The following is a 13,755-nucleotide window of genomic DNA, read 5'->3' as shown; positions in this document are numbered from 1 at the left end:
AGTTAAAGCATTGTAGAGTTTCTCTTAGGGAAGTGGCACAGTCTGAAGGGCTGACAGCAGCTCTAACAAAGCAGAAAGGGCAAGCATACACTGGCCTGAAAACAGCTTGTCCAACACATACTTTTTTTTTTAAAGGTGTTTTATGGATGACTGTACTCATTCTACAGTTAGCAGCAGATAGGTTACTTGTGACTAAGTTCATGGGAAGTCTGGAACAAGGTCAAATTATTTCAGAACCTAAAGCTGAAGTTAGAATTTGGACAAATGGGAGGAATAAGTGCAAGCACAGCAAAAAAAAAATCAAAATGAGCCATGCAAGGAAGCGACATGTTTAGTGCAGGACACTTCCCTAAACTTACTTCAGATGTACTGTTCACACCAGAGAACCTGCTCTCCTTTCCAGTGCTGAAGATCCCAACTGTGCTGGAAATCTGCCAGAATTTCAGCTTACATCCACACTTCACCAAGAGAATAAAATGCAGCAATTTCCTTCTACATGAAATTTTGCAAGCTGCATTGGTTCAGATTGGCCCCTTATGAAGTGCAACTAGGCAATTTTACCCTTCTGTTGTTTTTCTGTGCAGTCAGAAGCACTGGAAATCCCCAGAGATACACACTCATCCCCACTTACACTGGTTGACAGCAATATCTAGGTGCAAGCAGTACACAGGGTTTTCCTGATCCTGTTTCAGTGCAGCTTGTTTCCAATTTTCAGGCAATTACCTTCTCTACTTTGATTTCATTTTCAGGATGGATCAATAGAAAAAAATACACTGTGAAACAGTTTCATCTGCAAAAATTTTGAATCACATTTGTTAAATGCAGATTTTCTATAACTCTGTGGTGAGAAATTCAGACTGAGATATAATGGTTAGAGGAATATTTTTGAAGATAAAGTAAAATAATATGAACATATACTTTTTTTTTACTGTCACTATAATGCAAATTGATTACATGTCTAGTGCCTTTAAAATACAAGTTTCTGACCTGATCTACTTACTTTGCTATCCATGTTAGGAATAATTGAAAGATTTAAAAAAATAATTTTATTAAAACATAATAATCAAGCAGAGAATTAAACAGCACACCAGGCTAAGTACATAAGTCTAAGCAGCCATGAAATGCATTACATGTGATTAAATCAACTTCACCATCTTGATAATTTTAGAAGGGGAATAATCAGTTATCAAACAGAAATACAGGAAACTTTGTGGCATTATCTGAACAATCCTTTTCTTTGCATAAGCCCTTCAAAATTTCCAGTGTCTGTGGAAGTGTTTGCTTCTTTCCACACAGATTTCATTTTCTCTGTTTTCAGTAGTTTGAATGAGATGATAATGCACAGATAGTAATGGCCAGAGTAGTAATGGCCTGGGTAGTTTCTGCCAGCAGAATGGGTTCTCTGACCTATGTCAAATCAGACTGGGTTACAAAAACTACGTATTTAATACTCAGATGACATTTTCTCATTATTTCCCATGAGACAAAAAATTCAACCACCATTGTTAGCACAGAAACTCAAACCACTGCAACTGCTTGTAATCTTTCACCCACAGTCTGACTGCATTCACTGGGTTATTGGTGTAAATTTAACCTAAGGTTAAAAGAAGGAAAGTAAATAAAACCAGACTTAAAGAACTGCAGTACACAGCTACAGATTCAGAGCGGCATGGGGATGCGCCCTGCTAAACTGGACCAAATTAAGCATTTGCCATGTACACATCACATCCTAATAGACATATGGTTTTCAAGACAGCTTGGAGACACTAATTTAAAAGAAGTAGATTATGGCTTAAAAGAGAGCTCAGTGACATAAGGTAGGGGGAGCAAGAGGGAAAGCTGGCCCAGCTGGCTCCTTGTGCCAAGCACTGCCGTGTGCAACTGTGGAGAGATTTCAAAAGCAGCCCAGTGAAGGTGCATTGTAAAATCTGAGCAATGGTGGTGATTCAGCACAGGGTCTTCCTCATTTGTAACACAGTTCTTGAAGGGTAGCATTTCAGTATGGCTTCCCTATATTCATAGAAACACTTATAAGGCAGAGGAGTTGCTACAAAAGTAGGAGCCATTAGAAAACCTACATCCCAGCTATTAATTTCTCTAAATTGACAGCAAATTGAAATCCTGTGAAGATAACCAACAGGTATCCCAGAAAGAAATTCTACCAGGGTAACAAAAAGTCTTTTATGCAAATTCCTGCAATCTAGACAAAGAACTGCTAACAGAGGCTATCCAAAGGGAAGGGAAAGGAAAAAAAACTCCCTTGTATAACCCGATACACACCAGAACCTCTTTCAAAGCTCACCACGTGCATCAGATTAAGAACAGCATCTGGATTTAATGCTTGTTATCAAGCTTGCAGCTTTGCTGAAAGCTGCGGAAGCAAACATCCCAGATTTCTGAAAATGAAGATCATACAGGAAGCTCTCATCTGGAGCAGGGATTAGGTTTTAAAAAGGCACTATAATCTGGATGCAGGAAGATTTTTTTTAAAAAAACAGACATCAAAGTTAGTCTAGGAAGAGGTTAGTCAATCATTAATACAAAACATTACCACCAGCACTGCTCAGTATGTGAATTAAAGATTTAGGGCTGGTCATAGTTTCTTGAGTTGTAGGAGTCTCAGTCATTGCTGCTGATAAGATACCAAAATAATAAATCAGTATGATTATCAGAGGGTAGCTGATCGGAAAAGTGGGGGGGAGGGGGGAAGAGGGGGAAATTTTTAAACTGAGAAACGTATCTTTGCAATTTTCTGAAAATAGCGTGCAAGTTACATAGCCTGTACTCCCTCTAACTGGGGTGCATTTTTTTTGTTGGTGTTTGATTGTTAAAAGTAGGGCAATTCATTCCAGATGACAAGCTTGACAGAAATGGAAAAAAAAAAGCCAAGAAAACAGACCTCTCTGAAATACCAAAGGATATTACTTCCAATACCAAGTATATCATACTGATGAAGAATGCATGATGTCCTTCAGACACCTGGTGCTTCATTAAATTACCCATCCCTTTGTGTAACAACACCACAAGCTTATGCAGCCTTACTATGGCAGATGAAAAGCAGGAAGTGCTTCCTGCGAAACGTGAACCACGTGAGAGCTGGAAGCAGCAGCCACTCACTAGAGGTGATGCACAGCACAGGTAGGTGCAAGCAGGACGTGACATCCGTCTTGGAGTGGAATTTTAAAAGCAGGTTGGGAAAATGGCTGACTGGCCCATTTGATAAAAATGCAATTGGCAATTGTTCATGCATTTATTCAGATTCTCTCTGAGAATGTCCAGAAAAAGGTTTTGCAACTGGAACCTAGATAATGGTCTGTGAGGAAAAAATCTGATGAAGCACTAGTAAGCTAGAACCAGGGACTGTCACAAAAAAAAAAAAAAATTAGGTTCCACTTCCACAGAATCACAGAATTAACTAGAACTTTGCAATTCTCAACTTCAACATATAACCTAACACCACCTTATAACCTAGAGCACAGCACTAAGTGCCACATCCAGTCCTGCCTTAAATACTTCCAGGGATGGTGACTCTACCACCTCCCTGAGCAGCCCATTCCAATGCCCAATCACTCTTTCTCTGAACAACTGGCACTTTGTGTTTGCCTAATTATTTTTGGCCATTCTATCAGCTAACAAGGCTACTATGTTTAATTTTAAAATAAAGGGAAGAAAACTGGAGAACATATCACTCCTATTCTCCAGAGAAGACAAATTACTGCTTTTGCTTTGTTTTCTAGGTAGATCTAGCAGGAAGATGACTGAAAAGATGGAAATGAGATTTTCATTTCCACTGTGGGGACAGTGCACACAAAATGCTGACACAGTTCCAGTAGCAGTTTCTGCTGAAAGAGTAAAAAGAGATGACTTGGTCTAAATTAAAAAATATTAATTTGGTCTAAATTAGTATTCGATTTATCAGCCACCACACCAACAGATTTTTAATTACAGGTCCACAGGCTGTAGCTGTCATGGGGAACAAAAACAAGTGCATGGGTAATTTCAACCTGTCTTCCAGAAGCATCCCAAATAACATTAAACAGGTGGCATGTTGGAGATCTGCACACAGGAAAGATTTTATAGTGCCACCGTGTTGTTAAGCAATATTTAATCAGTGCAGAAATAATTGAAAAAAGGTACAAAACCACAAAATGATGAATTAACAGCTACGAGATAACTGTAGACAAATATACTGAAATTAAGTCAAAGAGCATGTGATATAACACCAAAGACAATTCATAAAGTGGGATATGAAATTGTTTAACAAGGTATAAACTTACATTCCCACAGGAAAGGTAGCCTGACCATTTATTGAGCATACAGATTAAAGCCGTGGGTATTGCTTCAGGAAAACATCACTCTGTAAATCTCAAAATATACTGCATAAAATTTGAAAATTTTATAAAGTTTTGAAATATTTGTGCAGATGATTGGTTAGTCCTGGAAGATGCAGAGCTTTTCCTTTCAAGGCTACCAATTAAACCATTATCACGTTTCAAAGACTAACATTGTATCTGTCCATAACTATAATTAAGAGCCATTCACCAATTTCAAGTGGTTATAAAACACAAGTGTATGAAAAATTGCTATTTGTGTTTTCCTAAAAAAGGAAAAGTAACAACCCAAATAAATTCCATTATAAGATACTGACATTCTGTAATTTAAATGCTGTCATTTGTCATTCTGGACAAACATTTTGTCTAGCACAAAGAACGTTCCTAGGCAGGCTCATTCTGCTCTGGATGCTGCTCACCTCCATGCCTCTCCTGACTGAGCTCTACTCCATACCAGACCACCCCAGTGCACCATGGCTGATGCAATCATGCAAATGATGCAAAAAAACCTCACCCAAGAATGAACTGCTCATTTCTGTGAGCAAGTCATTCTCCAACAGGCGACTTCCTCCTCCTGGGGGATAGAAATCTGGGACAGCAAGGCATATGGACTTTGAGCCCTTCAGCTGAGACCTGCGATGCAGCAGCACTTGGTGACACCAGCACAGGCAGCCCTCAGGCACCTGGACAAGCCTGGGGCAGGTCTCCTCTGGACTCGCTCTGCAGGTGCTGTGCCGAGAGTCCTACTTAGTCTGCAGCAGTCCTGCTGAAGGGCAGCGCACTGCGTTTCTGATTTTCACTGTGTTGTGTTTTGTATTTTCCCACCCTTCTGGCATCTCTTTCAGTGCAACTTCATGCTCCACCAAACAGGAATCTCTAGTGAACCACTTTCAGTTCTGATTCTTGCAAGTTATGGATCTGTTCTTCCACAGATGTGGGAAACTTTCTTGTACTCCTTCTAAAATAGCCTAACCACAGGGAACAGGCATTGTATGGGGGTGTTATCAGTTACCCATCTCAGTATCTCCATGGTTACTCCTTGAAAGTGTATTTCTAAGTCCACAGAACTTTTATGTTCACACTACTCAGGGTTTTTAACAAGACTGAACACAATCCAATATGTAAAAATCTCCAGCCGAACTAAGGGAGGGAGTCATCTTGACATCATGGACACAGAGAGGCTCGATCCCGAGGTGAAGCACAGTGTTTTCCAGCATTTCTGATTACAGAAGCATTTAAACTGTTGTACAGCACATTCACCATATTTTGTCTGTGAAGTTACGGATATGGAGATACTACTCTAAAGCTGGGGGAGGATGCGCCAGTGAAACACCTTCGAGCAGAACCAAAACTCTATAAAAAACCTGTTCCTACTATACCTATTTTCAACAGAGCACACCAGAGAAATTACACAGCAGGTGCATACATCACCAGCTCACATCCCTGAAGCAGATGGTGTAGTATTTTGTTCAATTTATTTGAAACTTGGCTGAACTGCCTCTAAAAGTTTTTAAAATTCTGTAATGGGAGAGAAAATTTCTATTAGAGAAAGTACACAAGAAACCTAATGTTTGCCCATGCATATATGACAGACAGGTCTCTGAAGAAATGTGAGAGAATATTTGGGGAAGTAGTGAGAGATGAATTGGGAGAAAATTTGTGAAGGGAGATTTATTCCTCCCTTTTCCAGAAGGACAGGAGTATTCCATGCTTGAGAAAACTTGTTTTCAGAAAAAATGAAGCAGTTTGCCACAAGTGCTGTTTGTGCTCTATCTAAACTTTACTTTACTGAAAATGAGCCAGTTATGAGGTTTGTAAAGTCCTATCCTTAGGCGAGCTTTCAGGTTAAAACATGTGGGATGAGTAAGAGATGAGCAAAAGAACTCACCAACTCCTGCCGAGTTTCCAGACAGCTTGAAACAGATATTTACAATTAAAAAAGGAAGAGATTCAACAATTCTGATAAAATAACAATTAAGCAAGAAACTTAATTAAAAATAAGCTTTGAGGTTTTTACTGGATGATGTTGCAATCTGTGTATTTGCATCATACACTTACTGATGCCATATCAGTTTTTGCAGACAACCAGGCAGAACATTTAACTCTCTGCCAGTCTCCTTTAACCTTTTTGCTCCTAGCAAGCACATTTTACATTACATCCATAGCTGAAAGAAATCAAGTTCCACTAAAGCTATGCTAATATAAAGAAATATCAACAGATACTGAACAAATTTGAACAAATCCAAACAGAGACCTTCCTTGCAAAAGTAATTATTTAGCTACCCCCCACCCAGGATGACATATCCTCACATGCAGGACCCTGAAAGACACAAATATCTGCACCAGGTCAGTGTACTGGTTTGCGTTTGCTGGTTTGTTCATTTTTTAAATCAAGAGACTTAAATAGTAATTCTGGGTAAGGGAAGAGTGTGATGTGTCAGCCAACTGCCTTGCTTCCCAAAGGAACCAAAAGCTCTATCCATAATGCAAAGTCCAGTCCTTCCCTGCTTTGGGAGGCATTAGAAGTGGTTCCATAGCTCGGTCACCTTGGCCCCACCTGTGCCATTACTGCAACCCTTGAACATCAGGTGGTTGTTGGAGTTTCTTCCACTATTCACTCCAACACCTCCTGAGGAATGGAGTCCACACGCTGACACACCGCGCCTCCCGTCTTAAGTTCACTACCAAGGCAAATACAATTGCTGACAATTTTTAAGAGCAGCATCATGTTAAGATGGGCACAATTAATTCTAAAACAAAGTCTAGATCTGCAGCACAATTATCAAACAAGATTATTAATTATTATCTGTTTAAAACTTTTGTGCTATTGTAACTTTATTTTTCATGGTGACAATCAAGTTTCCAAATTGCCTATCACAAAAAAAGAAAAAGTTACTGCTGTAAAGTGCTTTCCAGCTAAATGATTCTATTCTATGCAAGAACCTTCATCCCACTGTTGTTCTTTTTAGCCATGGAAATACAAATAGTGCCCTTGTTAAGATCCATGCTAATAAAGACTTAGGCATTTTGATCTGATTCCACGTAACACTAACAGAGATGCCAATATGGAACAACACTACTTTTTAAAATTATTCAATCGATACAATTTCTTTTTTTAAATAAAAAGCTTACATATGAAGACCTGTTTCAATCCATTGAATCACACTTAGTTTAAACCAGCAATTACAAATTGTAATTTGAAACAATGCAAACAAAAACTGGAAAAAATGTCTGAATTGCTATGGAAAAAATAGCTTTGTCCTTCTGCACACCTCAGAAAATATATCTGTTATAAAATGGAAGTTGTTATTACTGTATGTACTTCACCATTTGAAATAAGATGGAAAAAGGAATGACTGACCCGGTCCAGAAAATAAGTTCAATGCTAAGTTCAAATCCAATAAAAATGTATTTTTTAAACTGCATATGCAATCCTGATTCACTGAACTCCTTCAGCATGCAAGGGAGCCTAATAAAATCAACTGACTACTAATATGCTAGAGTGGGTTGCTGAATCAGAGCCTCCATTATACATTATGTACTCGCAGTGACTTATTCTTGGTTAGAGCATGTTAGCATCCTGATACTGTCTCTCTTTGTCCTTGATTTTCCCCTCAAAAATCACGAAAGTAAGATTTATACAGTACATGTGACAATGGCTAAACCTTTAATGCAGAAAGTGCTGGCTTATACAGGGGTCCTCCAGCTTACCTGTGGCTTGGCAGAAGAGGTAGAAGGATCCCCGGACACTAACATGCTGTACCTGGTCACTTAGGAAAGGTGGCAACAACATGACCTTTACGGGGTCTTTGCTAGACCAAACATCAGGCTGGGTACTGGTGGGTGAAGGAGGTGAACCACTTCCCACACAGGACAAAAAGGAGGTACCAGTAGGAGGGAAAGGTATAGGAGATGAGGCTGTGTGACAGAAGAGGACAGAAAAGAAAGTAAAAGGGTACTAAGGAAAGAAATTGCAAGAAACACATCACACAATGAAGAAATAATGCAAAAAGAACACATGAGTTTAGAAAGGTAATAAGACAAAGTGTCCCTATGCCCCTAGAGAAGAGCACTTTCCTCCTTCACCCATGTTGTTTTTCTCCCATCCTTCCCATCTCCCCACCCTGGGTTATAACCCATTCAATTAAAGCTGAGGGGCTGCTTCAAATTAATTACTGAGTTTTTATATTCCCCCCAAAGGAAATCACAAGGAACAGTAGTGCTTGCCAAATGGAAAGCACTGTCATTGTGTCATGTTTCAGAAAAGCCAAGATGTAATACAATTTATTTTAATATTTATTCTGTTATATGTACATAATTAAAAATAGAAAAATAAAACCAAACTGAATCTTATAAAATATAAACTGTTTACACTAAGATGGTCTAAATTATGTTTGCATGAAGGTTCAACACAGAAAAGCAGCCCAGGCATACTGCTATTTACTGTTAAAATGTATTCTACTTCTAGCAATATTTACAGAAAGAAGCAGTGAGAGGAACAATTCTTCAGGACTGTACTGCACACATAAAATGCTTTTACAGACAAACAGTGCTGCTGTGAACCAGGCTGAGAACAAATGCACACTTTCACGTTAGCAGGCATGATTCACATAAACAGTTCAAAGGACTGATTGTTTAAGCAGCTCCAGTTTCAGTCTCCAGTTGCATAGGAGAGTGAAGATATCATCCAGAAAGGGTGATGCTGCAAGTATTTGTCACAAAAAGAAGCTGAGTTATTTCTCAATCTGAAAAGAAGAAAAAAATCAGCAACGTATTCTCATCAGGCTGTGTCCTAACAGTCCATTCCAGCGAGTCACTAGCTGAATTGTTGGAGTTAATTCTTCTTGATTCCTGTTTTGCTTCCACAATGCAAGAAATCTCTTTCCGTGTCACTGCTAACTGACAGTTGCTTGCCTGTACTGTTCTATAAACTAAAGAAAAAAAATAAATCCAGTTTTGTATAGAAAATAAAATGTGACTATGTCCAGCTGTCTGGCTGGTGGGGGGGAGGAAAAAAAAAGAAAAAACAATAGGAAAAAAAAACAAACAAACAAACAAAAAAAAAAACCAAAAACATTTTTCCTCCTTCCCCATTCCCCACTTACTCCATGTTTTGTACTGATATTGTTGTACCTACATTTCTAGAAAGCAGCAAAGAAAAGAGCCTTTAAACAAGATTATCCCTGAGTCTTACACAAATCAAGGCAATGCTATCCCCATTATACCTTAAAATCTAAGATACTTATAGAGCAGTTAAAAAAATTAACTTTAACCAACTAAAGAGATCTAGTGTGCCATAACACAAAGCATAAAACTAAAAACAATCACTAGAAGCAAAGAAAAAAAATGTCCCAATCTGGACAAAAGTCTATAATTTACCAATCTGATAAACTAAACTTAATTTCCAATTTGGAATTAAAATGAAACTAGATCTTTTTTTTAATGGCAACTAAAAATATGTGAAGACTGAAGTACTTTTTAAAGCCAACTGAATTATAAAGTTACTTTTACTCTATCATAGAATATGGCCAAAGAACAAGCAAGTAGCTTCACTAGAGCAAAGTGCTCAGTGGCGGGGCAAAACTGGGGAATAAACAAGTGGTGATCTGAAACTGGCCGTTTTTAAAAAACAGAGAAAACAACAGTACAACACAAGATGCTATGGTCTCCAGACAAGTACACCTCTCTCTAATTTGTTTGGATCTGAATGAAAATTGGCTTGCTGTACAGCTTAAGCATGTAACCCCTGCTATGGCTTAGCTGTCACACCCAGGCTCTCCGTGCTCAAATAGCCAGCCGCAGGACCACAGCTCACTTCTGCCACTGAGAGGGACGCTGGTGGGGTCCTTCAGTCCCCCTCCACGTCCGAGTCGGCATACTTGAGCTCGCACTTGACGTCGAAGGGCTTGTCCTTGGCCTCGCGGGACGCCTGTGAATCCCCAGCCTGCAGCTGGCTGTTGCCGCAGTCGGGCTCCGTCTCGTAGCCAGTGTCATGCGCGGGCTTGGGCTGCTCCCCGCTCTGGTGGCTGACACTGCCCTGCTCCACCAGCGTCTCTTTCACACTTTGCTCGCAATCAGAAAAATCTGACTTCGTTTTCTTCTTGCCAAGCAGCATGACAGAGCGAAATTTCAAGCACTGCCCTGGCAAGTAGCCTTTGTAACAGTTGTAGGAGAGCAGGCACAAAAAGAGAATGAAAAAGAAGAGGAAGAGGAACATCAACAGGAAGTTATCATTTGACTTGAGGAACATTGTCTTTTCTGGGACTGCATCAGGAATTGAATTGAAGAGCTCTGTGTTGGAGGCTACACTTGTTGGGACAGGGCCAATGGGCTTTGTTAATATCCTTGCGGTCGTTGCTGGTACCATGTGAGTGGTTGAGATGCGAGCAGTGGACCCCTCGGTTGATATGGCTGATACTTTTGGCACATCACTATTACCTTCTGTTGGTGCGGCTGTCGTGGTGGGGCCCACTGTGGTATGCTGCATTTTTTTCAGTTCCAAAACATGCTTAGCCAACACTTGAGAAAATTTCTTATTTTTCACTTTTTCTTCTGACAAACATTGGTAAACACCACTGTCTCCTTCCGATAAATTGAAGATGAGCAGTGCCTTCTCCAGTAGACGGTACTTGGGACTCTCCACTCTCAGCACATCATCTTTGAACTTCCAAACTACCTGTGCCAGATTGGACTTTTGAGAACACTTGAGTTCTGCTGTGCTCCCATGCTTGAATGTATGCTGTAGGGGATTCTCTCTTACTTTATCTGGAACATCAAAATAAATGTGCAGAGTATCAGCAATGATTCCAGTTTGCTCTAATCTGTACAGCTTCCCCAGACTGCGTTACAGTCTTACTGGAAGCATGAAGACTATGGTATTCACCTCACAAGACCAGGTGGACAGCATGCAAGAATCTCAGTGGAATACCAAGCTGCACGTGGAACATCAAGACAAACTAAGAGATAGGACACCTCAACTCTAAGATGGCCTCCACGTCTAGATAAAGGTGAGATCTCACTGATGCACAACTGACTGTGCACCTGAGAAGTCGTTGTCTGGGAAAGATACTGTATTTGGTCTTACATTATATCCAATCAGTGCATTTTAAGTAAAGCAGCAACTACAAAGTATCCAAGAGGAAACTCAACTAGGAACTCTCTTCTGAAAAAATGGGTATTTGCACTTATGGCACATCCACAACTTTTGGCACCCTGTAAGTCAATAAAAAAAAGTAACAAGCAAAGTTCTTATGGTGATCCATGCTTTGCTTGGATTAGAAATAAAAAGTGAGTACATCAAACTCTTAAGAGCTTTTTTTACTGCAGCTAAAATATCCTGTAACTCTACTCCACTTTATGCTCTCCTTGATCTGGCGGCAGCAGTGCACACAATAAAGAAAAAAACCTGTGGTTACTTATTTTAAAGCACTGTGGAAGGTACTTCAGCTGCTCTATATCATGTTCTAAGTTTCCCCTCCCCTCTCACCATTAAACCAGGTATTTTTTCAGACTAATTTAATCTGATCTAGCAGCAATAACCAAGCACTTGTCAAAGCTCACAGTAGAATGTCAAATGCTGCATCAAAGAGACAGAGGCCTCTGCAATAGAAGTACTTCTGGTATTGCTTTCATTCACAAGTCACTGTTGAGGTGCCCCCATTCATTTCAGGGGGTTGTGCACTGCACACTGAAATGCATACAAACACAGACAGTTTTTAAAACAACATGCAGGTTGTACAGATGCTCAAATATTCAAAGCAGAATCCCATACATATTAAAATGTAAATGAATGTCCAGATAATCACAAAAGCAAAGCTGAACTAAACAGAACTTTCATCACTCTACCTAGACATACAAAGGAACTGTTTGAAGACTAACTCACCAGAACAAGAAGATGCATCTCCACCTATGTTTTGAATCCAGTTCCTGCAAAAGGAAGTCCAACCATTACAACTTCAAATCTTGTTTCCTAAAATCTGCCCATCCCTCTGTACTAATGAGAGACATCTAAACAGCACTAGCAGACATAAATGAATAGGAAAAAGTCTGTATTTGTAAACATTAAATTTTTAAAATTCCAATTATCAGTAAGGGACAAGACTGATTAAATATTAATTGTAACTATTAATTGTAAGGTAATCAAAGGATACTATTACCTTTCCCTTTCACCTTCTTTGAAAATATCAATGCAGGAAGCTTCAAGAGGTTTCCAAGCACAGTAAGGATCCCTTGCTAAAACACAGTCAACACAAGTGGTGTATTTGTCACAGAATGCCACAGGAGACTGCACCACACCAGAATTTGAACCAGCAAAGAGGTATCTTCTGCCCTAAAGAAAACAACCAAAAAACATCACAGACAATCAATCACTTTCTCAAACCTAAACAACTCAATTCATGGAACAATTTAAATGTCATTAGAGAGCTGCATATATACAGCCTTTTTTGTAAAAAGTGGTACCTCAGGACAGTAAGTATTTCATTAGCTTTTATTTCTAGAAAGTTACCTTGGAAATATCGCAGCAATGCTCAAAGTGCAAAAAGACAGCAAAGAACTGTAATGGGTATGTGGAAGTAACCATGTCTAACTATGACTTTATCAGCTTTTCCAGAAATATAATCCTTCTATCAGGCAAGGCAAGGCTGCACTGGTGACAAGGCTGCAGTTGGCACATGCAAGACTGAGCAGGGAGTAGGGCTGCTCCTGTTAATCCAAAGCAGCCCTACTGCTTTCAGCTCTTTAGCCAGCCAGTCTCTGCTGCCACATCAGCGTCAACCTTACAAGAGTCAACTGCTTCTTAAGGAATACTTAAGAATTCAAAGGAAACAGCAACTAGCCAGACAACTGGAAGGGCAAAATAATCACAATGGCTGTTGAACCACTGCTGCTGGGGATCCCAAAGCAGCCAGAGCACAGCAGAAAAAGACCACGCTCATCCTTACTACAAAAGGCAGGCAGCTGCCATGTTTCACTCATCCACTTTAGAGCTTGGGGGGGGGGAAATGATGGCTAAAGGTACAGCAACTTTACATATTATCAGGCAAAGCCTCAAGAAAAGCCTTTGGGTGCTGCAACCCAAATCTACAGTGACTGACCCACTACTCCTTTTAAGACGGTCTGCACAGAAAGCTGAATGGCACACCCCACCTCAGCAGTGGGCTGGCTTCATCCTGAGCAGAATACCGAGCAGGTTTATCAGCACCCTATTGCAGTTGCCAGGCAAACGAGCTGGATCCAAGTTTGGAACGGCTCTTCTTGTACTGCAGCTTGTACAGATCTCAGTGCACAGAAAGGTACTCAGTCATGTCTGCAGTGAGACTGCTTGACTTAGCGACATGAGTATGGTCACAAAGCAATGACGACATCCAAGGAAAGATTTAAATCACAGAAACATTCTTAATCTCCCGTTCAGGTGCATTAGTCT

At 39.9% G+C, this 13,755-nt stretch overlaps 1 protein-coding gene across 10 annotated transcripts in view; it reads right to left on the bottom strand.

Moving 5' to 3' along the window:
- The window catches only part of SEMA4D (semaphorin 4D), a 99,982-nt gene that overhangs the window by 7,603 nt on the left and 78,624 nt on the right, over positions 1-13,755 (bottom strand). For 7 of the 10 annotated variants that reach the window (XM_056513232.1, XM_056513227.1, XM_056513231.1 and 4 more), the window contains 3 exons: positions 12,488-12,660; positions 12,214-12,257; positions 8,157-11,096 (listed from right to left, as the gene is read on the bottom strand). In XM_056513232.1, the coding sequence (XP_056369207.1) occupies positions 10,180-11,096; positions 12,214-12,257; positions 12,488-12,660 (1,134 nt within the window). In that variant the 3' untranslated portion in view covers positions 8,157-10,179. Of the gene's footprint in view, positions 1-8,042; positions 11,097-12,213; positions 12,258-12,487; positions 12,661-13,755 lie in introns of those variants that run through there. The other 3 variants (XM_056513233.1, XM_056513234.1, XM_056513235.1) reach the window with 2 other exon arrangements.

The sequence above is a fragment of the Oenanthe melanoleuca genome, chromosome Z (assembly GCF_029582105.1).
Source record: "Oenanthe melanoleuca isolate GR-GAL-2019-014 chromosome Z, OMel1.0, whole genome shotgun sequence".
Classification (NCBI taxonomy): domain Eukaryota; kingdom Metazoa; phylum Chordata; class Aves; order Passeriformes; family Muscicapidae; genus Oenanthe; species Oenanthe melanoleuca.
Note: the sequence above shows the minus strand (reverse complement) of the source record. Positions and strands in the feature narration are given on the sequence as shown.